This window comes from Hirundo rustica, chromosome 2, assembly GCF_015227805.2.
Source record: "Hirundo rustica isolate bHirRus1 chromosome 2, bHirRus1.pri.v3, whole genome shotgun sequence".
In the NCBI taxonomy this organism is placed as follows: Eukaryota; Metazoa; Chordata; class Aves; order Passeriformes; family Hirundinidae; genus Hirundo; species Hirundo rustica.
The window spans coordinates 86,203,396-86,226,718 of NC_053451.1; the positions used below are offsets into that span (position 1 = coordinate 86,203,396).

Below are 23,323 nucleotides of genomic sequence, written 5' to 3' on the forward strand. Positions count from 1 at the left end.
GTATAGTTATATAGTTCCTAGCTAACTCCAGTATTTTGCTCCCCTGATAGGCAGAAAGACCAAATATATTCTCCAGAGGCTCCAAGCCCTGAGGGTCCAAGGCTAAATTCTCTGGGAAGAAAGAACAAGCTATTCTACCCCAAGACACATTTTCGTGAAAAAAAATAAAGCTCGTATCAAAAGGAGAGCTCTGGAAAAGAGTTGAATCAGAAGCGGGAATTAACTCATCACCTGTGCTGCTAATTGGGAATTCCTGTCAATTATGCTAATTTGCTAACTTTATGAAACTGTGTTGGCTCTGTGTAGGGTGGGCATTTTTCTGTATCTGCCCCTGGAGGCCTCCTACTAAAGATCAGCTTTTATATTACCTCCTATACTAATGTTATCTCTAAAGTGTATTGTTTTATTTCTACACCTTTAAGGCATCAAACGATCCAAAATCATGGCTGAAAGTTAGACTGAAGCACTCTCATGGTTCACAGTGTTTGAATCAGGTTCCTCTGTTGCTGTAAGATACCGCTGTTACAAACTAGTAATACAATAAGTACTTAAATACAATTATTTGTTCCTTCTAATTTTATAACTGTAACCAATAGTTTCCAATGTTATCTATCTCAGAGACAATGCACATGCACTGTTTTTCCAAATATTTGTTTCTCTATAACTCTGATGCACTCTGATGCACTCTGTAAATTCATCACCCTCTTTAAGTTGAACAGCAAGTGCTCGTAGTGCTGATAAATTTCTCAGCCCTGTTGTAGTTTATAGAGCAGATCCACTTTATTTCCCCTAAAGACATGTTCTTTTTGGTTTTGACTATTCGTGCTCTTTAAATAATGTCATTTTTGCATTGCAGCATTTCTGATAGAAGTTATATATTTACATTTTAAGGATAGTTTTGCATTCTCTTACTATCAGTTTGTGTGTCTTTGAGAAAAAATTAGTATCTTTTCTGCTCCCTCCAAATGTTGTTAGATTTGACACCATTCTGAGATTTTTTTTTACTATTTGGAAAAAAAAAAAAAAAAAAAAAAAAAAGAAGAAAACTTCAATGTTTAAAAGAAAGAGTACCACATATTAACTATCATAGCTACATTGAAACTGTGTGCTGACTAGTTCTATTTGTAACTCTTGAATATTAATAAAACACAAAGTCAGAGAAGGAAAAGTAAGCTTCTATTCCTTAATATTTATTTGTATACTTCCTGGGATTTGTTCCCAGCTAATTTTTACCTAGATTTAGCTAACAGTATAGCTAACAGTACAGTCATTAGGAACTTATTTCATATTCCAACTAAAAGAACTGCGGCAGAAGCAGAGAGCATAAAAGCATAGAAGCATAAAATTTACGCTTATAAGACTAGTTAGGAAGGGTTTATGCAAGGCATGCTAGGGGTTGGAAGTAGCATATGCTGTTCCATCCTCAACCAAAGGGTAAACTAACCTCAGAGATGCTCAATCTACTTATTTTTGACAAGGAGTTTTTGTAGAACTGTGAAAGAGAAGTAGCCTTACTTTGCTGACTAACCACTAAGATAAAAATACTTTGTTGCTCTTACTTGAATTGATTTGAACAAATGGATGCTAAAAATCTGCCTGCAGCTGACACTTGTTGGAAGAAAACCTAAATGAAATTACTACTGTAGAAAAATCAAATGAAATTGTGTAAAAGGCAAACCAGAGTACACTTTTATATTAATGAAGCATTTGAGACAAATCCCCTTCTCTGACACCTGTAGCATAATATAAAGTGCTATATGCACAGCACAGTTTGGGGCTTTTAAAATATTTTATCCTTGATCAGAAGCTAAAGCAACAGGAGAAAAAAAAAGCATTTTGATACCAAGCAAAGTTCTGGGATAAAAGAGATTAAATTGTTATAGGACTGCTGACCTATGCAGAAAAAAAGTTTTAGGCAGAATAGGTCCAACATCCTCACCACAAAGGGTAAGAAATTAAACAAGAAATTTTCTACAGGCAAATATTTTGGGTTTGGGAGTTTTTTATTCGGAACAGGTAGCCGACATCCATATGTAACAGAAACTAATAGTTTGGTCAATATTGCAAGTGAGAAATTAATTTGGTGCTTACTTGTGGTCTATCAATCCATTCTGTAAGAATGAACATATACTAGGCAAAAGAGTATATGAAGGCAATAAAAGTCAATGCTGTTTTTTCTTTGGAAATAACTGTGAGATTGCAGCACCAAAAACATTCCCAAAGTTAGGAAACATAAGGTTAGCTGTCACTTGACAGAAGGCTTGTAGACACTAATTTATTCATACCATGCAACCTGCAAGGAAATGGGCAGTGTTACCCCCAGCCCTAGAAATAAATACTCGCTTTTAATCCGTAAAAAAGCTAATTCACCTCCTTTCCCTCATTAACAGTATGTGAGAGAAATCAAGGAATATGTGGAGATACTCCTCCCACAACCTCAGATTTACCTTTTCCAGGCTGTACAGCACAGCAGGTATTGAAGGTCTGGCAAAAGAGCCTCATGATCTGAACGTTTATAGCTAAAAAAAAAAAAATAATTAAAAGGAAATTCAACCATCAGATAAAGGCTTAAGACATGACCAGGGTGGTCAGAGTGGCTGACACAAAAGAAATATGGGAGTCATGCAAGCACCTGCTCTTTAGGCTATGGACATAATTCGTGTTTACAGGGGGCAAAAAGAGAAGCCCCCTCCTGCATTCGAGAATTTTTAAAAAGTAATTGACAAAGTTTCTAAACACTTCAGTCCCAACAGGATTCTCAGATTCATACCAAGCTATATAAAAGCTACACAGATTTGAATTATTAAAGATAATCCAGTCAAAAAAGAAAGCCAAGGCTTAAAAGACCTCCTTGAGCTACTTATACCACTTTCATTTGTGTTGATTGTCAAAATATTAAAGGAGCAATTTTGTAGCCTGGAAGAAAAAAAGAAAAAAAAAAAAAAAAAAAAAAAAAAAAAAAAAAAAAAAAAAAAAAAAAAAGTAAACAGCAGAGAAACCAGACTCCTTGTATCCAGTAACCAGACTCCAGTATCTAAATATTGCAGGACTTTCAGAAAACTTGTTCTATTACAAACACAAAGCTCTGTTGCTTCAATTTTTGTTGCCACTACCTGAACAAATAACACTCTAATTGCTGTTGATATAACAGATGAGAATATCTTTACTCTTCTAAATATTGGCTGAATTGGTCAAAACCTAAGCATGCATTTCATAAGTAATAATTTTTTTTTTAAAGTCCAAATGGTTTTTTAAAAAGGGGATGCTTAATTATAAAGGAAGCAGAAGATACCTGTTTTCTTTTGTTTGTATTGAAGAGAGACTATCATATCTCAAGTTTACCTGCTTTTGTAGTTAATTTTCAAGAGATATAAATATTTATTACAGAACATTGAATAAAACAATGTTTTTTTGAAGACTATGAAGTATTTGGATTCTGCAAACAAAATCTCAACATAGATCGCACAGATGTAGCGGACAAAATTACTTAATTATATCATGGCAGAAACATAATTCCCATCACTATTTCCAAAGCCCTTTATAGATCTTGAAAGTATCACTTTTATAAAACAAGGGGGGAAAAAAACCTAAAAGCAAAAACAAAGGTAAAAGAGAAAAGAGCATATTTGAAGTTTACATATGCACAGTGAGAGCATATGCAGACCTTTATATTTATATATAAATTCCTGTAAAACCAAGTTGAATTGGTTTCACAGGAAGTTATATATAAATATATAAATTGGTGCATTGAATTATAGACTGCAGTCACAGGATGTATCTGCAATGTCCATTAATTTCCTCAGGAAGAATACCCATCCTTTCCACTCTGCACAAGGTCCTGGCCTCCAAAAAGGGTCCCCAGTGACCTCAGTATTCATTTGTGGAGGAGCATTTTGTGCCAACCATTCATCTCAAAACTAAAACTACTACTGGGAGCAGTAGCCACAGTGTGACTCGTTTATTCTCAAGTGTGCAGCATCTGCTCTGGCTCATAAAAACTGTATAAGGGATTACTGTGGATTAAGTTCTTCCCACACTGACAAGATAATGACAGGCTCTGCCTCTCAAATGAACTTGTCTTTGGTCTCTACTCAGTCAAAATATTATCCCAACAGCTTTTTTTGTCCTGGCAACTTAGACTTTAGCATGCTTCTGCTTCTACATACTTGTGAGTAATTTATCATGAGCAGTTCGGTGGACTTAAATGGAGGTAGTCAAATTTTCAATTTCAGAAGCATACAGACAACATTTGTGGGATTGGGATCATTGTACTAACATCAAAATTTTTGGATTTCTGATTAAAAAAGAAAATATCTGTACACAAATCTGAAAAGCCATGAATCAATTGCAGTTATTCTGAGAGTTGTCATGACACACAACGTCAAGAGCCTTCTCATTTAAGTGCCTTGTTATTCTATTTTTTCTTTTCTTTTATACAGATAAATATAAGTAAAAATGCTTTCATAGGCATACACTACTGTAGGAACATTGCTTTTCTTGAACTTTCTCTAAACTTACCTTTGTTCTGAAAGATTATAGCAGGAAAAACTTAACAATTTATTTCCTGAAAAACTTCCACCACCACCTGTTTCTACCTTAAACATTCCTCAGCAGCATCAACATTTCCACGACACCAGTATGCTGACTAGTCTCAATGTAAAGGTTAAATGAATGGGGGGAAAGTTCTAAAAAACTTAATATTTTTCAAGATTCTAGAACCTGTACCCATGCACACAGATATGAGATGTTCAGAAGGAGGTATATGATCTTTGGCATCTTTAGAGAGTTTAATTTAAGAACCACTATATGGACCTGGCCTCCAAATGTAACCTGCAACAACATCCTGACTATTAATCAGATGAAATGAAAAAAAAAAGGACACATCCAGAAAATCTGTAAAAGCAAGTAGGATTGTATCTGTGGGCCCAGGTCTCTTGTTTAAGATGACCTGGGGATCAGGACTGTGAAGATGTATAGGTCCAGTGTTGTCCTGTCAACTGAGGTCTCAAAGCTTGAAGCAACTGTAAAGAAAAGGAAAGGGAAATGAGCTAACTCCTTGCCTTGATCTAATTTCCACTCAAAACCTGGATTTTTCTGCCACTCTTCAGAAAAAAGCAACAATTGAAGGAGAGTAGAGGGGATAGAATATCTGATGATATTACCAATGGTATCTAGGTAAGATTGGTTTAAAATGAAATATAAAACTAAAATAAGAATACTAGATATTTCTCTCCTACCATGTAAGCAATAAAATGCATTGCACTGTAAATATTATTGAAGAGTTCCCCCTCTCATAACCAGCAATTGTCATTCACTGAAGGATAAAAAAAAAAAAAAATCAACAACAACAACAAACCAAAAAAACATTGCCACTGCAACATTGTTCTCCTTGAAAGGAGTCACTGATAAATTTATTTCTGTAACCAAGTAGGCAGCCTTGGTTAAAAGTGGATTGCTATAAACTAAGCTTTTAAAGCTATCAGTTCTAGAAAATTAAATCTCTGAGCTTTGAAAACTGCTTGTAATTTTACATTCTCTGGTACATAAGCAGTAGGAGATATTGTGCAAAGACTATCATGAGCTTTCATTTCAGCCTAACATAACTTTTTCTTTTCTAGGTACTTACTAGTTTGTAGAAACAGCTTTCCAGCAAAAAACTGGCTGTTTAGAAAATGCACATCACTGAGCAACAAAGGAATCTGTCTATATTTTCAGAAATTCCCACCCTGAATATTTTTGCACATCAATACATAAATCATTGGGGAAATTGTGCATATAATTAAAATATAATAAGACATGTATTCATGTGTGTGAGTACATCCAATTACACTTCTAGAAGTTATCCTAAGCTCTTCGAAAAAAAAATCGTATTACATTCAAATGTATTCTGATGGCTTTTCCAGGTTCTTGCCTACAGAAGTGCCTGGCTCCCTTGCTGTCTAAACAGAGATAAATTACAGCAGGATAGAGGAAGGTAGGAACAGAACTGAGTCAACTTCAGTGTGGCACAGAGTGAAGAACATGAAGCTACAAATGAATACATGGAACTGTAAGACATTTCCAACTTCTCAAATTATTGAGACAAGCTATCCTGCTAGAGAAGTATAATCATGATGAAAATTAAGATCTATTGTATTTCCGTGACCATGACTGCACAATACTCCAGATAAATGGAAGAAGACACATTTGCTGGAAAATATTCATTAACAATTTTGATCCAGTAGTAATCACACAATTCCACATGTAAACACGGAAGTTTTGTGTGTGATTTTTTATCTCCATTCATGTGTGTACTCAAGGTGAGTAGATACTGAACACTTTTCTTCTATGACAAAGACAAAAAAGGTTTTGAAGTAATCACCAGGTCTAGCACATCACATCTGATATCCAATACATTTTGTGAGGAAATGTCAAATCTCTTCTTTTCTACCCAGCACCATCATAATTCTTTTTGAAGACCAGATATGTAAGAGAAAGGAACTCACACAACTTGAAAATTACTATTAATTTATGAATGATTAAAAAAGGCAACAGAATGAAGGAGAACACAAGGGAAATCAGAACAGATTGAAGAAAACCAAAATCACATATCGTAATGATCTAACAAAATCAAACCAAGAGAAAAATTATTTCCTCTTTGGTGGTATTTTAAATACTAAGTAAGCAGCCAGAAACTAATTTCAGTATGCTTCAGGATGCCCTGCTGAAGGAAGTTCTTCTGCACTGGAGTCAAATTGTTAAAGAATTTAATGCAAAAATCCTAAGGGGAAAAAGTCTACAAATAAAAATGTTTAAGTCAAATATGCTGCACTATTTTTTCAGGCAGATTCAGATATCGGGCTGCAATGACTCCTCGCCTGAGTTTCACAAAACTATGTCTTGTTTGTCTTTATATATATGATTAATACTTAGAGTTGCAAATATAATCCTTACACACAATCTAGAGAGAATTTAAATAATAATTGTTGTGATCTTGGTGATGCCTTCCTAATTGCAAAATATCTTAAGCACACTTTTTGAGATTTAGTAAATTGTATTTTCTACTCTAAACCACTTAAATAAGTATGTCAAGCTTCATAATTTCTGCATTTTAAACAACCATAGTGAGATTATTGTAGTAATCTAATTTTAAATTTAAGGTTTTAAGGCTAAGTGGCTTTTAATATATTAGATGGATACAATTGCTTTTTTTGGCATTCTCAAATTAATATAAAGCCATTCATCAACATTCAGATCTCTTTTTTTTGTCTAATCAGGACTGTGATCAAATAATCTTTGCTGTTACTGTGTAGCCTTTGAGTTTTGCTAAATTCATACTGGTAGTCTTACTATGTTCTACCAAGAATCATTCATGCTAAAGGGAAGTAGTCAATTGGTTGATTCTCTGGAATAAAAATATGATGGTAAGAGATGCTCATTCAAACTAAATTACATCCTATACTCTAATACCCATTAGAACTTAAACATTTGGGTATTCAAGTCACAGACTTAGGAATTATCTCTTTGCTTTAGATATACACCAACTGATACATAGCTAATTGAATCACATAACCATTACTTTCATTTATTAATTAATAGCAGAATTTAGTATATTAATATGTAATATATACATAGTTATAATGAAATTCATATGTTCTAGTTAATAATGTTTCATTAGTAACAATAGAAAAAGTCTACTTGTATCAATTCTATTATTTTACTACAACCCTATGTTGCTACTTAGTATCTATACAGAAGTGTATTTATATGTGGTGATAGATATGAATCCACTGCTAAAAAAAAAACAGCAAAAAAAAATTACAATCAGAATATAGCATTCATAAAACGTCGCATTAAAGAACTCAAAATGTTCTCAAGTCAAATTCTGAAATTTTATTAAGTGTTACATAGCTAATGCCACCACTGGGTACTAATGTGGACTTTCCAAAGAAAAGCCATTTTTACTGTGTTACAACAAAAAATATTGGCACAATTCAAGAAGCAATGACAGTGGAAGCTTCTGCTCTCCAATTTTTATCATTAAGTTCTGTTTCTAAAGAAATATATTCTGAGAATTGTAGAATAACACATTGATAAAAGGCATATTTTACAGTGCCCTCTTGGAATAAGGCTACTTGAAAAGCTCTTAAGGAAAAAAAGATTGTCTAATGTTTGCTATATTGCAACATTTTATCACTCACTTCTCATTTTTCCTACTAGTAAGGACTAATAAGAATAAAAAAAACCAAAAAAAGCTACTCATTACATATTAAATTTTTGATCCAATAAAAGCTAGTTTTAAAAAGACTACAGTTTGTTTTTCCAAATGCATCCCAATTTACATTTTAATTTCTACAGTCTCTGTCTAATTGAGAATTAGTCCTTGATCTACAAAGGGACTTTGACACCAAAATATTTGAAGCTACCTGGCCAGATAGTGGATTAAGTTGCCTTTTGTTGGATATCCACATTTACCAAAATACAGGATGAGTCTCATCAGCAGACTGAGCATTGTCTATGGAAAAGCTTGGAAGAAGGACTAGTCTATAAACCTGGCTCTTACAAAAACAAAAAGTACTTCATATCATTATAAATACACAGGTATATGTGTTGAGGACCCGCAGATCCAAAGTTTCTCCTGAAAAAAAAAAAAAAATTAAAAAGCCTTTAATTTGAAAAAGGAACTAAAAGAAGCTAGTGAGGTACCTGTAAGGGTCATGGCATCAGGGCAATGACCATAGCTGCAGAAGTGCAAATTTTGACAAAGAAAATAAAGTTTCAGATTAAAAAGACAACGTAAATCGAATACTGAAAGAGGGCTTAGGCCATGGGAGTTACGGTAAGTAAAGCAGAACAATTTTCAAGGCAGGAATGTCAGTGTCATGCCCTTTTTTACTGATCAGTACAGTCAATGCCAGCAGTATTTAACTGTTTGCCCTCCTAAAATTACTCTGGTAGTCCTTGCCAGCTGATGGTAGATGAGATGTGGAAACAGCAAGATCTCTAGGTGTGTGTGAGATGCATATAAAACAGGTGTTAAAATCTTGGGATACTTGAACTGGAATGCAACACCCATGGATAGCTCCTATGGCTCTGAAACCCTTCCAAGCACAGCCCCAGCACTTGGCTAGCTCATCACACTCTCTAACAAAGAGGATTGGATTTATAGGGTGAGGCAAGGGAAGGAATGCATTGCTGATATGTCATTCCGTGTGTGAAGGGGAGCACTAAACTTCAGCAGGCACGTGTTGCTGAAATTTTGCTTGGGCTCTAACAACAGCATGTTCTGGGGGTTATTTATCCTCTAACCCATATATTCTTTGGAAAATCATTGGAAGGATAGACAGGATGTTAATTCATTGCTGGAAACAAGTCTGAGTGTTTTCAAGCAGCAAGTAAGGATTTTTAAAAAAAGTTAAAATATAGGGTGACTGGGAGCACTGAAAAGGAACAATACAGTTCTGTGGACTTAAGCTACCTCATGGCTTGCAAAACCATTAGAGACTGCTAATAACAGTTTGCGACACTGTGGTAAACCAAGGACTGTAATTTGCTGGTTTCATTTTTAGAAATACTCATTGGAGCACTGTGGCATTGACGGCTATGAAAAAAGAAATAAGAGAAAGGAGGGAGGAAAGAGTCCATGCAAAATCAAAAGCCTTTCAAGTGTCCTGAAAAGACTGTTTCAGAACATGAGGTTCCCCTGTTTCTTAGGGGAAGGATAGGAGCCTCAATTCAAGGGCATAGCATATGCAAAGTACATTCAGTGTGAAATGCCTGACATTGTATCACATTCATAAAAAGCTGCTGCTAGCAAAACAGATAGCCAAATTGAAACACACACCCAATTTCTATAAAAAACAGGGAAGGAAAACATCAGAAAAACTGATGTCAAGATGAAAAGCAGACTTTTTTCCTGCTGTCTTTACTGAACACTGTAGTCACAATCCCACCACAAAACAAGACAGTCCAGTCACAATTAACTCTGAATGGGGTCATTAAAGGCAGAAGATACTCCTTCACAGCTTAATTTAATTGTCATTCCTGGCAACTGGAAAACCTTTTAACATTTTTGAAATACATATGTGTTTCCAACAGATATTCCTCTTTGCTAAAATGCTCAAGTAGTCATTTTTGAATTGGTTTCTTTACAGAGCTGACAAGTCCTGTCACAGTTGTTTTTGTCAAGAGGCACTGAAACCCCACTAGGTCGTTGTAGTTTTGTTTTCTGAACCAGACTTATTTGTGTTCACTGTTTCACCTCGAATTGTCAATTGTAAAATTACATGCTGTCTTAAAAATTATCCTAACATTAGCAAATGCTCCCTCCCTCAGTGCCTGTTGAAAGCCATGCTGTTTGCTAATGTGACAGTGCAACTGCATCCCTTTCTTTTGCTTTTTACAATTTCCTCAATTCCTTAGTGTTCTCCTTGCAAATATGCAGACATGAGCTGTACTAAACAGCCTCCAGAAAATAATAAATAGCCAAACAAGTCACAAAACCTAAACCCAACATTCTCCTTTCAATTAGCACAAAGTGATTCAGAAGTCCCAGGTCTAAATTAACTGGGAGCACTGATTGTGGATCTTAACAACAAGCAATTGTGGATCTTGGGCAACAAGCTCAATCTACTGGGGCACTTATTTTCAGTAAAAGGAATCAAAAAATTCAGCCCACTTCCTCACATCTTCTTTGACCTCAAAAGCAATTCAACAACCCATTCTTGCAAAACAAGAATGGGTTCATCTCTTATCTAGGTAATATCCAATATGACATAATGTTCCACTTCAAATAAAACACAGCTCAGTCACTGGCAGCACTCTCATCACTATGGCTCAAAGTTTAGAGAAATGCACAGATCCTTACAGACTCGGACTACAAGTCACTCATTCATGTACGGTCCCATCAGCAGCTTTATGTGACATGAATATTTCTGTGCATTTCATGGCTTGACAACAGCATTACCTCTAGAAAAGCATAGAGGAACAGCATCAGAAGTCCTTATGACTGCCCAGAGACTTCCGGTGACTCTGTATCAGATAATAATCAGCAGCCAAAGAATCAGAACATTTTGGCAGCTTTATTCTCTTTAAATTGCCACCTGCTTCTAAAAACACTTTCAAAAGATCTAGCACAGGAGATCCCATTATGACTCTCAAGGGTGGCTACAGTAAAAAAATAAAATTAAAAAAAAAAAAAAAAAAGCCCTTTTGAGATTGGATCTTTTTATTTCTCATCACAACTACTGTGAGACCACCTGCCTTTTATGCACTGTTTGTAAAGCCAGTGTCTTAACTGTAATGAAATAGTTTCAATTTCTCTGGCTGGGAACATTTAACATCACTGAGTCTTCTCATTGTGATACCAAGGTTTGCACTGAAATCAGTTCTGCAATCTCTCCTCCCCTGGGTCAAATCCTGCCAAGTTCTGCCCATTCCTTGCAAATGGCTTCTGGCATTGTGCAACAAGGCAGCACTTATTTGAGAAAAACAAGAAAGCAAAATGCACTTTGAAAAATTGTGTTGCACAGTGTGGGGTGTGATTTGTCCTACTTGTATATGCATTCTCTTCCTGACTCCTAAGCAATATATGTATGAGTATGAACATAACAAGTGTTTAGTATTTTATTTCATGTCATCAAAAAAAGTTGGTGATTTTCCCTTCAGTTCTTTTAAAAGAAACTGTACTTGGGATAATTTTAATATTCCTTATATACTAATACTACCACTAATATTGATACTAATACTAATAATACTAATACTAATGCTAATGCTAATACTATAATACTAATACTACAAAGGCTCCAGAATCATATTGAGCTCCATGCAGAACACATCTTCTCAGTTTGAAATCCTCTTACTTGGAGTCTCCACTGCTGTGGAGATCAAAGCATAGTAGTAACCAATCTCTTAGGAGCCAGATAGGTTACACATCCATACGTAGAGTTCACAGTAGATTTTACACCAGTTTTATTTGCTAGAAGCCTTATTCATGGCACATCTTCCCTGTTTTTGATTGTTTCACTCTGTTTAGTCTAAATTATGTTGCATCACTCAACAATAACTGAATGCCTTCGAAAATATTTTTCAAAGTGTGTAAATATTCACAGACAAATTTGTCAAGGCTGTGCTTTCACTTGCTAAGCAAAACAGCAAAAACCATTGCATTTTTTTTCCTTGAGCTATTATAGTTTCCTTCCTTTCCTTCCTGCATCTCTGATCTATTTATAAAGGCCTTTATGTGCAAACCATATTCATCTATCGTTAATTTTTTATTCCACAGCAGTAGTTTTGAAGGATAACCATTAATTTAATTTCTTTAGTATCTTCTAGGCTTGGTAGACACCATTTTTAAAATAATGGGTTTCCATGATTTTCTAAGCTAACTCTCTCACTTCTAACTGCCCCCACATACAATTCTTGTAACTAACTTATAAATATAGGAAAAAAAAAAGTGAAAATACACATACTGAATTTTCATTTACTGAAAAGTGACAAAGTAATGGTTCATTAATTATTTAAATCAATGTGAATTCTACCATGATATAGGCACATACTATTCTCCATTAAGTTTTGGGGGTTTTTACACTTATAAATATCTACAAGCCAAACCTAACTCAGATCATAAAGAAACTACACAGTTCTTCTGACTGATTAGTACATCTACCTTGAATATGTACCCCTGTCTATGGCAAGTTCAGCAGCTGCCTATATTCACCTGGAACGGAATCAGAGTGAAAAATTTGGTGATCTGGACATCCCACCTACAAATACTATTTAGAGTCATATTTGCTGGACTGACATTACCAAATGAGTCACTTGAAAATACAGATCCCTACTTTCTCTTGGTGTGCCACATCTTCACATTAGTCTGAAACATCACAAAGCAGCAGCACTCACTCTCACATAGGACAGAATCTTGAAGCGAGCTTGGGCCCCTCCTGAAATACAACAGTCTTGATGACAGTCGTAACACTGAAAGCAGAGCACCACATCCAAATCCACAAAACTAAAAAGTCACTAGGCCGAGAAGGGTGGTTCTGGATGAAGTTGTGAGAGCTCCTATTCCCACTAAATTTCTTTCCAAGGGTATTTGCTCTTTGTGCAGTCTTGATACAGGAGTCTCCGTGAGCCAAGGAGAGGAAAGAGGAAAAATCTGTTCACTATTCTGAGGATTACGGGACAGTTCAGTTAAGTAGCCCTTGTATCAGGAGGGATATAGAATGAAGAGCTCTTTAGGTGGTTCAGTCACTCAGCAGGAGTTTGTGCTCTTCCAATAACTGGACACTCCTTCTATTTCATGCAACAGAAATAAGAGAGACCATTATTATATCAAGAATCTAGTATTCTTGGATTTTCTTTAATCTAAAACTGAATGTACCATTAAAGTGAAATATAGTATGACCAGTCCAGACCATCCTTTTTGTTTCTTTTTATTCCTTTCCATCTTAAAAAGGGAAAATTAAAAAGTGCTGAAGTAAATTTGTTAAACCCTTTCATAGCTGAAAAGGGTTGAAGTGAGGTAGAAGGAAATAACCAATTCTTCACATTTTGTTAAGTTCTCTCATTGCTTAGACCACTGCTGTTTTAAAATGATGCCTCATTTCAATAATACCATATTAAAAAACCCCACATGAATACGGGTCCATTTTCATGAAAATCCTGTGGGATGGGAACAAAATACAACCCAAATTTATAATATATTATTACAAATTTCTTATGTTTCTAATAGAAGAATGAGATCTCTGATGAACCTTTCAGACAAAAATAATCTTTAGGCCTTTCCTTTCCAAACATAAGCCAACTACATTTTGAAGGATAAGTGGGGCTGTTTTTCTACTGCAATCAATATATTTATATTTATATTATTTATATATATATCTATATCTATATCTATAAACATATTTTTCTATTTTCTATGCTATGCTATAATCTGCTGCGAAACAACGGAGAGAGATTCAATGACAGAGGTTAATAACCCAAGAAAATACTACATCTAAGGCAGCCTATTTGTACATGCCTCAACAATGATAGCGAAGTACGCTGAAGGGTGCAAAGATAAAGATTAGGCACTCTGTAAATGTATTTTTATGTGCAAAGTCTACAATTTAAAAGCTTCGTATTTATAAAGACTCAAAAGGATCCTTTGGAAAAAAAAAGAAAAAAGGCTTCTTTGAAGTGCTTCTTAATGCACCTGGCAAATTAAACAGATTTGGTACTGGCAGGAGAAGGACAAATTAATGCAACCAGATAGGTGGCAAGCTTCAAATATGACTGCAGTAGCATACTGATGTTAGCAAAAAGGGATGAATGCATGTATTTTAAAAAAAAAAAAAAATTAGACCATAAATAATCTTTGAACTGATAGAAAAACCAGAGACTACGAAGTGCTTTATGTTCTGGAAGACTGTTTTATTCCATTAGCTGCAGAGGGATTGCCTTGGATGTGGACTGCATGCAGCTGAAGTGGAAGACTCTGGTAATGCAAGACCTAAACAATGACAATACATCCCCGGCAAAACTCATGATGTTACAGTGATGTTACTACACAGATAAACAATCAAGAAGAAAGTAACTTCATGGAGCTCATGCTCATCAAGTATTTACTAAAGGTATCACCTTGTGCTCTGGCTCATTTCAGCCCATGTCAGGTTTCCTCTTAGCTAACACTTGTCAGTTAACAATGTCAGCGGTCCCTATGTTGCTCAGCACTCAAATCCCAGTGGCATGGGAGCACACATTTAATGCTGTCTGATGCTCCAAGCACATCTTCAGGCTCATTTCTTGAGGATTACTGAAAACTTGGGGTCACTAAGTATAATCAAAGCTGTATTAAAAAATGTGCTGATATATGATAATGTAGTCTTTGAGCAGCATTAAACCCAGAATAGAGTTGTTTCCAGTTGAAAAACAAGGAAATTTAGTAGCCCAGCCCCTGTGCTTTCTATGCCCCATGCAAAGAGCATCAGTCAGTGGAAAAGTCAGTGGAAAAAGTCAGAGTCAGTGGAAAAGCTTCTGTTGAGTCTGGGGTAAGTATTTACTACAGCAGGAGTAAATAGTGTGCTCCTGGAGCTGGGCAACTCACTTGGGTTCAGAAACATAACTCATCTTGTTTCTTTTTATTTTTGTACCAGCATAATAGTAATGAAGATAATCAGTGTGAATAGCACATGGAAATGCTTGGAGGACACTTTGGAGCTTCTTGAATGTTTTCTTTCATCTCCTCTGCTAAAGTCTTTTATTTGAGAGTTATTGAAGGCTGGACTGCACACACCAAGAGATTTCCAGAAGCAACCAAGATTGAGAGTAGGTAATGCCGCTCTTAGAGTTACACTTCAGTGACAGACACAGCAACACAACTACTGTGGTTTGCCTGCCACCTTTCTTCCTTCCCCCAGGCATGGGTCTTAATCCATATTAATTTAAAAGAGAAATCTCTCTCTACTTCATACCTCCCAAACTACCATTGGTGCTGTACAAATGAGTTCTCCTGAAAAGAACCAGAAAGCCTCCATTTTGTATCATAAGTTGTATCACCTCAAGGGTTTATGAGGATGTGATTTCACTTATTTGAACAGGAACCTTTTTTTTTTTTAAATTATTTCTGCCAATCTGTGTTAAGAGGTTTTTAATGCTTGTTTAATGAAGCCTGGAGAAATTAAGATGTTACTCTGTCAGTTTAGCTGCTTTGTTATAATTTATATCTCATATAGAATTTTACCCATTAGTTTTTCAGCAGCAATATTTTTTTAGTTTCACCAGAATTACAGCATATGCTAATCCTTTAAAGAAAGTCCTGCTCTTTGCAGAATGCATTATAAACAGCCTTCCTGAGGGCTTTGCCTTTTAATCTCATTACAATGATTTAGTTGCTTTTATCTACTTCTCTTTGAAAACAGGTATTTAAAAGTATGTTTATAAATTTACTTAGTTATTTGTGTACTGAAAATTTTCCAATGGAATACATTATTGTTTCTTTTGAACACCAAATACTGTTCAAAACCAAAACTTTAGAAGATAATGTTCCATTTATATAGAGGTGAATGAAGTATTTTGGAGATGTTTTAGGACTGCTTTTCTAACATTATTGGTTTTTTTTCCTTTTCCTTCTGCTTCTTTTTAGCGTACTATGGAGTTTAGTTATATTAGGGGTTGTATTTATATGAACCTTATTTGAGTTATCATGTGATCCTGTCTTTTCAATTCTCTTGGCTAGAGTATTTGGGCTGTTAACAATCATTTCACTGAACATTACAATATTTGATACAAATACGTATTTTTTAGCTTAAACTTTTAATTCAACTGTCTACCCTGAAGTTAAAGGTTTGTCCTCGACAAAAATGATCTTCCTCCAGGGATAGCTGAAGGTCATAGGGAGATCTTTCAGAGAACTAAAGGCAGTAATGACTTGAGTTTTCAGTTTCAAAGAATATTTTTTGACCCTTCTTCATATAACAAACTTACAGTAAATTTAGGCAGGATAAATTTAATAAAATAAACCAAAAATATATATTTCACTGCACACAGTTGTTCCCTTGGGGTACAGGGAAAATAAACACACGACAGATGTTAGTCATCACTGAAGGCACGGTAATGGCATGGCAAATGGAGCAGTCTGGGAACCTATAAACACTGAACTTCTACAGAGTAGGTGTGTAGCATATGCTTTCAATGCCATTCCTAGTTCATTTTAAACAAGTTTTATTTTCAAAGCTGGTTTTTTGTTTTTTTTTTGTGGGGGGGGGGTGTTGTTTTTTTTTTTTCAGTCACATCTCTTGTGCTAAGGGTGGAAAGCAGAGGAGGTAAGGAAAGTACCCATTTTAAGACAAAACTAACAGGATACCCTCTCTATAAGCTTCCAACAGGAGCTCCACCTGTCCCTCCTCCCACTGATTTTGCTCACTGACTTTGGAAATTTTTGTGTAAAAAACACCCTGCTGATGATCACTGAAAGTATTTCACTGTAGAACTGTCTTACACAGATTCCAGAGCCTTGGTGAAGACTTAGTGTGAGGGGGTGTTGCAATTCTTGGTTTAGAGCTCCAGGTTTAGTTCGGAACTCCCCTATTTTTATTTTTTCCTTTTTCCAGAGTATACTCACATATATCATGCTGGCCTGGAGTGTCGAGAAATACATTTGAACAAGGAGAATAAATAATACAAGATTTTAAATACTGCTGAGATCACAAAGGTCTCTTCTAAACAATTGTTTTGAAAACTTATTTTTCTCCTCCCAGACTTGCATTGTTTCTCTCTGATACCGCTGTTAAAAGTCCCCATAAGAGTAACACAATAGCATCCTTCAGGACCAGGTAAAAACAATCAGTGTTCAAAGCAAATCACGATTTGAAACTGCAACATCAAAACTTTACAAAGATATTAAAATTCATGTTCTAGAAGATGTAGCTTCATATTCTTTATTGCATCATTTGGAACAGGATCCCATTTTTAAATGTTACTGAAAAATACCTTAGAAATGTTTAATCTGGTTTGCTTCCTTAGTCAGGAGATTTTCATATTATATAACAGTTCAGAAGAAGCTTTTAGTTACTTATAAATATAAAACATGTACTCCAAAGACCTTCATGCATTGTTTTCAAAATTGTCTTATTTTGGCTATTTACTTGGAGTTCTTGATGGGGGAAAAACACCCACATAAAATATGATAATGAAGATCAGCATAATGCATAATTTTGTGCAACTTCAGCTGTAAGTCAGTAGGAAGTCTTGCGGCTCCTACAGTTGACAGTGCATTACAGAAGGGTCAATATTTCCAAAATGTTTTTTAACAATTGGAATTATTAGAGCATCTGAATACTGGTTGAGATTTCTAAACATAATCCATTTCTCTAAAAAGGTCAGATTCTCCTTGAGCAAGTTTTAAGAGCAAAATAAAAACAACATTCTAGAAGGGTAAAACCAACAAATTCCAGATTCGTTCCAGATGGTGTGGAGGTTTGAATGTTTCTTTAAGCTAATCTATCTTCCATTTCATAATTTCAAAACCTGGGTAAACACTAAATAAAAAAAGTACATATACTATATGGAAACCTTTTGTTAATATGATATATATTTTAAAAAATAAATAGATTTACACAAATTATATATTTATTTAGTAAATATATTTACTAAATAATAGATCTATGAAATAAATAGACTTCAGCTAGCAACAGATGCTGATCGCTACTCAGGGACCACCTGTGCATTGGTCAGCAAGTCCAGTAGGCATGATGGAGCCCTGCTTTCCTGGGAATGGCCCTGAGAACTGGTGAATGAATTTCTTATTTTGCTTTGTTTGCATGCGTAATTTTTGCTTTACCTATTAAACTGCCGTGATCTCAACCCAGAAGTTTTCTCACTTTTACCCTACCCATTCCTTCCTCATCCCACTGAGGTGAGTGAACGGCTGTGTGGGGCTTAGTTGCCTGCTGGGATTAAACCACCATAGCCTAAGTGCAGGTAATTAAATTTGAAAGAGTGCTGTCTAAAGACACAGAAATGAAATAGCACTAATCCAAAACTCTGGATTCATTCAGATGTAGGATTGTCAGATGTGGCTTTTCCCTTGACATAGATATTGAATACTCTGTGATGAGATTTCTTCTCATTCTCCATCACGTAATGTAACATGATTTCCTACCACACACCTTGCCATGTGCTCTTTCACTTGGCTGCAGTGTGAAATCAAGGGCTCATTGAAGATTACTTTCAGTATTATTTTCACTGGTGCCAAAACCAGATGTTTCAAGGAGACACAATATCCCAAACAGACTTCTACTACTGTGTGAAGGGCAGTTGAAAAATAAAATTCATACAAAGCAGGATTTAAACACTCGATAGCTGCATTTAACATCCATAATGTGTTTTCAGACAACTAAATAAGTGGATCCCTTTGCAAAAGCCCTGCAAAGGCTCCCTCCCAGGAGATCACAACATAGAAGAAAACATTCTATTAGGTTCCTAGTACTTTCAAAGTAGTTCAGCAGGCTTATAAACACACTTATAACTTGATAAGGTTAGCCAGCATCCAAACAGTAATGATTTTATCAATGTTGCTCTTCATTTCTCAGAGAAGACTCCACATATGAACACTGTTGGTTTCGTTTGTTATCCTGCTGTAGAGTGAATAATTTGCCAATACCAGAATTTATTTTGATCTTACAGTGTTTTAAGCTACTCTTGTTTGAGTTCAATTCTTGAAAAATTGAAATCCTGTCTAAAATACTTCCCATGAAGTTTTTATTCTTATTTCTTCAAACGACTTTTTGAATCCATACAAAAAAGACTTTCAGGTTTAACTAAAAAGGAAAAAAAATCCTTTGAATTCAGTTGACCTTTCTTAGATAAGGAGTAATCATTTCAACTTTCTAAAGGAATATTGCACTTAACATGTTTTTTTCACCCTGTATGGAGATGTTGAAATTCCATCTGAATAGAAGAAAACACATTTTTACTGTAGTAGTTGTCAATTATCAGAACTGACTGCCCAAAAAGCTTGTGGAGTACCTGTTTGTGGATATATTAAAAAGTCCAGCTGGACATGGGCCTGGATAACATGCCCTGGTTTACCATGCCCTGTGGAAGGGATGGGACTAAAGTGATCTTAAGAGGGTCCTTACAGACTCAGCCATCCCACAATTCTGTGACTACATGTGAAAAAGGAACATCAAGGTTCTTCATTCATCAGAACATTATATAAAAATCTTGGAATATTTGTATCAAAAAAACCTGGTGAAATAAAAATGAGCATTTAAATCAAAGCAAACTGTCTTGGTTTGAAAAGACAGGTATCTGCTAGGGAGAGGCGGAGCCTCTCTAGGAATGGGGAACTCCAATCCTTTCCCTCCAAGTTATTATAATTTAGAAGATTAAAGAGGCTTTTCAGTCAGAGCTATGGGGAAAGGAATAACAGTCCTTTACTAGTAAATATAACAGGACAAACAAACAACAACAACTACAGAAATAACAATAATAATAAACAGAACCAAGAACCCCGAGGGGCTTTGTCTCACAAGCCCCGGGCAGTCTGATCTCTTGGGACCCCAAGAGCACCAAGCTGAAACGGTGGAAACTCCGGTGCTGAAGGTTGGAAACGGTGGGGTGTCCCGGCAGGCAGGGGGTGTCCCGGCAGGCAAAGTGAGCAGGGCTGGAGAAGCTGCGACGGCTGGACCCAGGCTGACCCAGCTCCAGCAGGGCAGGCGAAGAGCTCTGAATTCCTGGGCGCTCCAGCAGATGATTGATGGTGAAGAATTCCCAGGACCAGACCCCTCTGTTAACAGTGGACTCCACGCAGCCAGCCATCGCCTGACCGGCCTCTCCGGTGCCGGGAGCAGGAGGAGGGCACCCTCAGCTCCCGGAGCCCCTGAGCCTTTCCCTCCCCTCAAACTTAAGTGATCTTCCCCCACCCTCGACACTTCTTTTGCGTGGGTCAAGTACCCTTTAAGCATCAGTATTTAGTATCTTAGCAACTTATTGGGGGGGGGGGGAATTCTATAGGGAAAGAAAAAAACCCCACAAAACTAAACCTAACCCCCAACACAAACATATACAAATCTACCTATATTCCGCATGAGATCACACTTCTGTCTGTGCAGAAGGCCCTCACAAGAAACTGATCAAGAAACTTGCAGTCCCTTCCTCTTCCGAACCCAGGCCATAGAAGAGCTCTTTTCTATGTTTCTCTATAAACTTTTCACAATTGTATAGATGGCTTCTTGTTTGATCATTTCCTACTAACATAAAGATCTCATAGTCTGATGAAAAGAAATCAAAATTCCCACTCTTCTTTAATTAAAAGTAAATCTGTAAGTTTAAGTATTTACATTGTGCATCCAAAATATTCTATGATACAATGATCTTACTAAGAACTACTTCTATTCCCCATCTATCTCTAGCAGGTAGATTCTGAGCTGTAGCACACAGTTCCCAGCTTTCATCCAAAGCTGCATTTTACTAGTGAAAGAAGCAATTTCTGACTAATAAGTAAATTAGGCTATAGATCACTTTGGGATGCTTCTGAATGACAGGTGTTATAAATGAGATGGACCAAATTCGATAAATCAAAATTTGGAATTTTATTGAGAGACAAAATGACAGTCTCGGACAGCCACAATTAAAAGGACAGCGTCAAGCCCAGGGTCGCTGCTGGGTGAACAACGATAACACACTCTGCCAGTCTGTTATCCCTAAGTTCACATTTTTGGTTTGCAGCAGTCTCTTTTTATACACTGGATTGCGGAGAGAGGCTCGGGATGTCGACGGTCCTCCCTCCGGGGCATCTTCATTAAACATGCAGGTTTCAGTTCTAAGAGTCTGAATGGATCAGCGGAGGAGGACAATGCTGTTAATGGTTGGGTCCAGGTGTGGTGTGGAGAGGTTAATTCCAGACGGAGACCATCCAGATACGGATCTGATACAATCATCGGGTCCTCCGGGCTATCATCCCCGTTTTCCGTTGCCTTTTGTTTCTTTTCAACGATTCCTGGCAGTGACAGTCTTCTGTCCTCCTTTCTGGTAGTTCTAATCAAGCTTTCCTCGTGTCCCTCCTATACCTTTTCAGGCTAGAGAAATTCTTGTATTTTATTAAGCCACTTTCCCCCGAGTTAACTCACAAAATGCTATTTTAAACAAAACTTAACTTCCAACATGCTAGTTTATACAGAACTTATACAGTTTGTATTACAGTTTATATTCTATTAACATGAATTAACTTTAGGACATATGTTACATTCCTTTTTAATGATTCCCAGCAGAGGCATGTTTGTGTCTTCCTCCTGGTAATTCTAATCATGTTTTGTCTCGTGTCGTCGTCCCGTCCCGTCGTCCCCCCCCCCCCGTCTTTTCAGGCAAGAGAAATTCCTGTACTTTTACTGAGCTGCTTTCTTCTGAGTTAACTCATAGCATATTGGATTAAAACAAAACTTATACTTATAGGGATGGTATTACATTTTATATCTTTTAACACGAATTAACTTTAGGACATATATCACAACAGGTATTATAAAAAAAAGAAATCATTCCCACCAAATCATTAGTGAAAAAAACATTATTAGCTGATGGCAGGCTGGAAGTCAAAGTGAAATGAATTGCCATCCACTTCAGTAATGCCTTTAACTTGTCACAGCCTAAACCAAAGACCCTGTTCTGCTACATTACATGAAAAAGGTCACAGCAACCACAGCTGTAACTTGGTGCCTCCTCATGACGCAGGACAGGCATGCAGACCCTTGCAACGCAGCACTACCAAAGGGCATCACTGCAAGTGCTGAGCCACCTTCCCAAGGATGGAGGTCCTCCACAGGGCCCTGCTTGATCCAAGGCGCAGCCCTTCCTCACAATGGGAAAGCACCTCAAGCTACCTCAGCCAGACCCTCCCCAGGCCTTCCGCCCAGTATTTTATCTAGGGAAGTAGATTAATACCCTAACAAACCAAATGCAGTGGCCATTGAATTCATATATAACATCACAAGCTTTGTCTCATCTTCTTTTTAAGTCGCTGAATCTCATTCCCATAGTTTCTGATGATTTCCACTAGCCTGCCTGAAGATTTGGTGTACCTGCATTAAAAGCCATCTTAATCCATAAGGAGGAACTTGACTCCTATGTGTGCATGAATCTGTGTGCATGTGCATTTTTGGGGGGTGGTGGTAGGTGTATCTACCTCACCAAAAAAACCCCAAAACCAGTAATCCTGCAATTGTTCTTTAAAAATCAATCAATTTAATTTATTTATGTCTTCTAGCAGTATTTAGAGACCAAAGATCAGTTTTCCTTATCACCATTTTATCACACTTTCCAGACCCTTCCAAATAATCTTTCTGAAGCATTAAAAAAAAAAAAAAATCTGATAAGAAAGGGGACATTAAAAATAAAGAAAGAAATGCTCAAAGACAGAAAAAAGGTCAGAAAGACAGAAAGGACAGGAATAACACACAAAAAAGAGAAAGCACCTGTCTGAATATCCCATTCTAAATATTCTAAAGTTGTGATGGAACTGCAAATATAGTTTGAATTCACCACCTAAGTCTTCCTGGAATAGAAAACATTAGACCAAAAACAATCTTTGGAACACACATTTCTCAGACTAAGAAAATCCTCTGTAATTTCAGCTGGCATGTTTTCCATTGATGCATTTATGGCAGTCTATTATCCAAACAGACTGTTTGAACTTCACTCTGTTACAACCTATGACATATTCAATTTTCTGCCTTTGCTACTTTCCACATCAATGGATTTCATATTGTCTACAGGAGGATGAGGCATTTTTCTACTGCTTGCTGTAGAGGATAGAGATGAAAACATGTCCTCTCTTCAAACTAATTTTCAAATACTTCTATCATAATGC

At 36.3% G+C, this 23,323-nt stretch overlaps 1 protein-coding gene across 2 annotated transcripts in view; it reads right to left on the reverse strand.

Annotated features, from left to right (window-relative positions):
• Positions 1-2,470: 2,470 nt before the first annotated feature.
• Positions 2,471-23,323, reverse strand: part of LOC120749699 (gamma-aminobutyric acid receptor subunit gamma-3-like) — a 101,430-nt gene continuing 80,577 nt past the window's right edge. The window contains exon 4 of one of the 2 annotated variants that reach the window (XM_040057384.1): positions 2,471-2,519. In XM_040057384.1, coding sequence (XP_039913318.1) covers positions 2,514-2,519 — 6 coding nt within the window. In that variant the 3' untranslated portion in view covers positions 2,471-2,513. Of the gene's footprint in view, positions 2,520-8,443; positions 8,618-23,323 lie in introns of those variants that run through there. The other variant, XM_040057381.1, reaches the window with a different exon arrangement.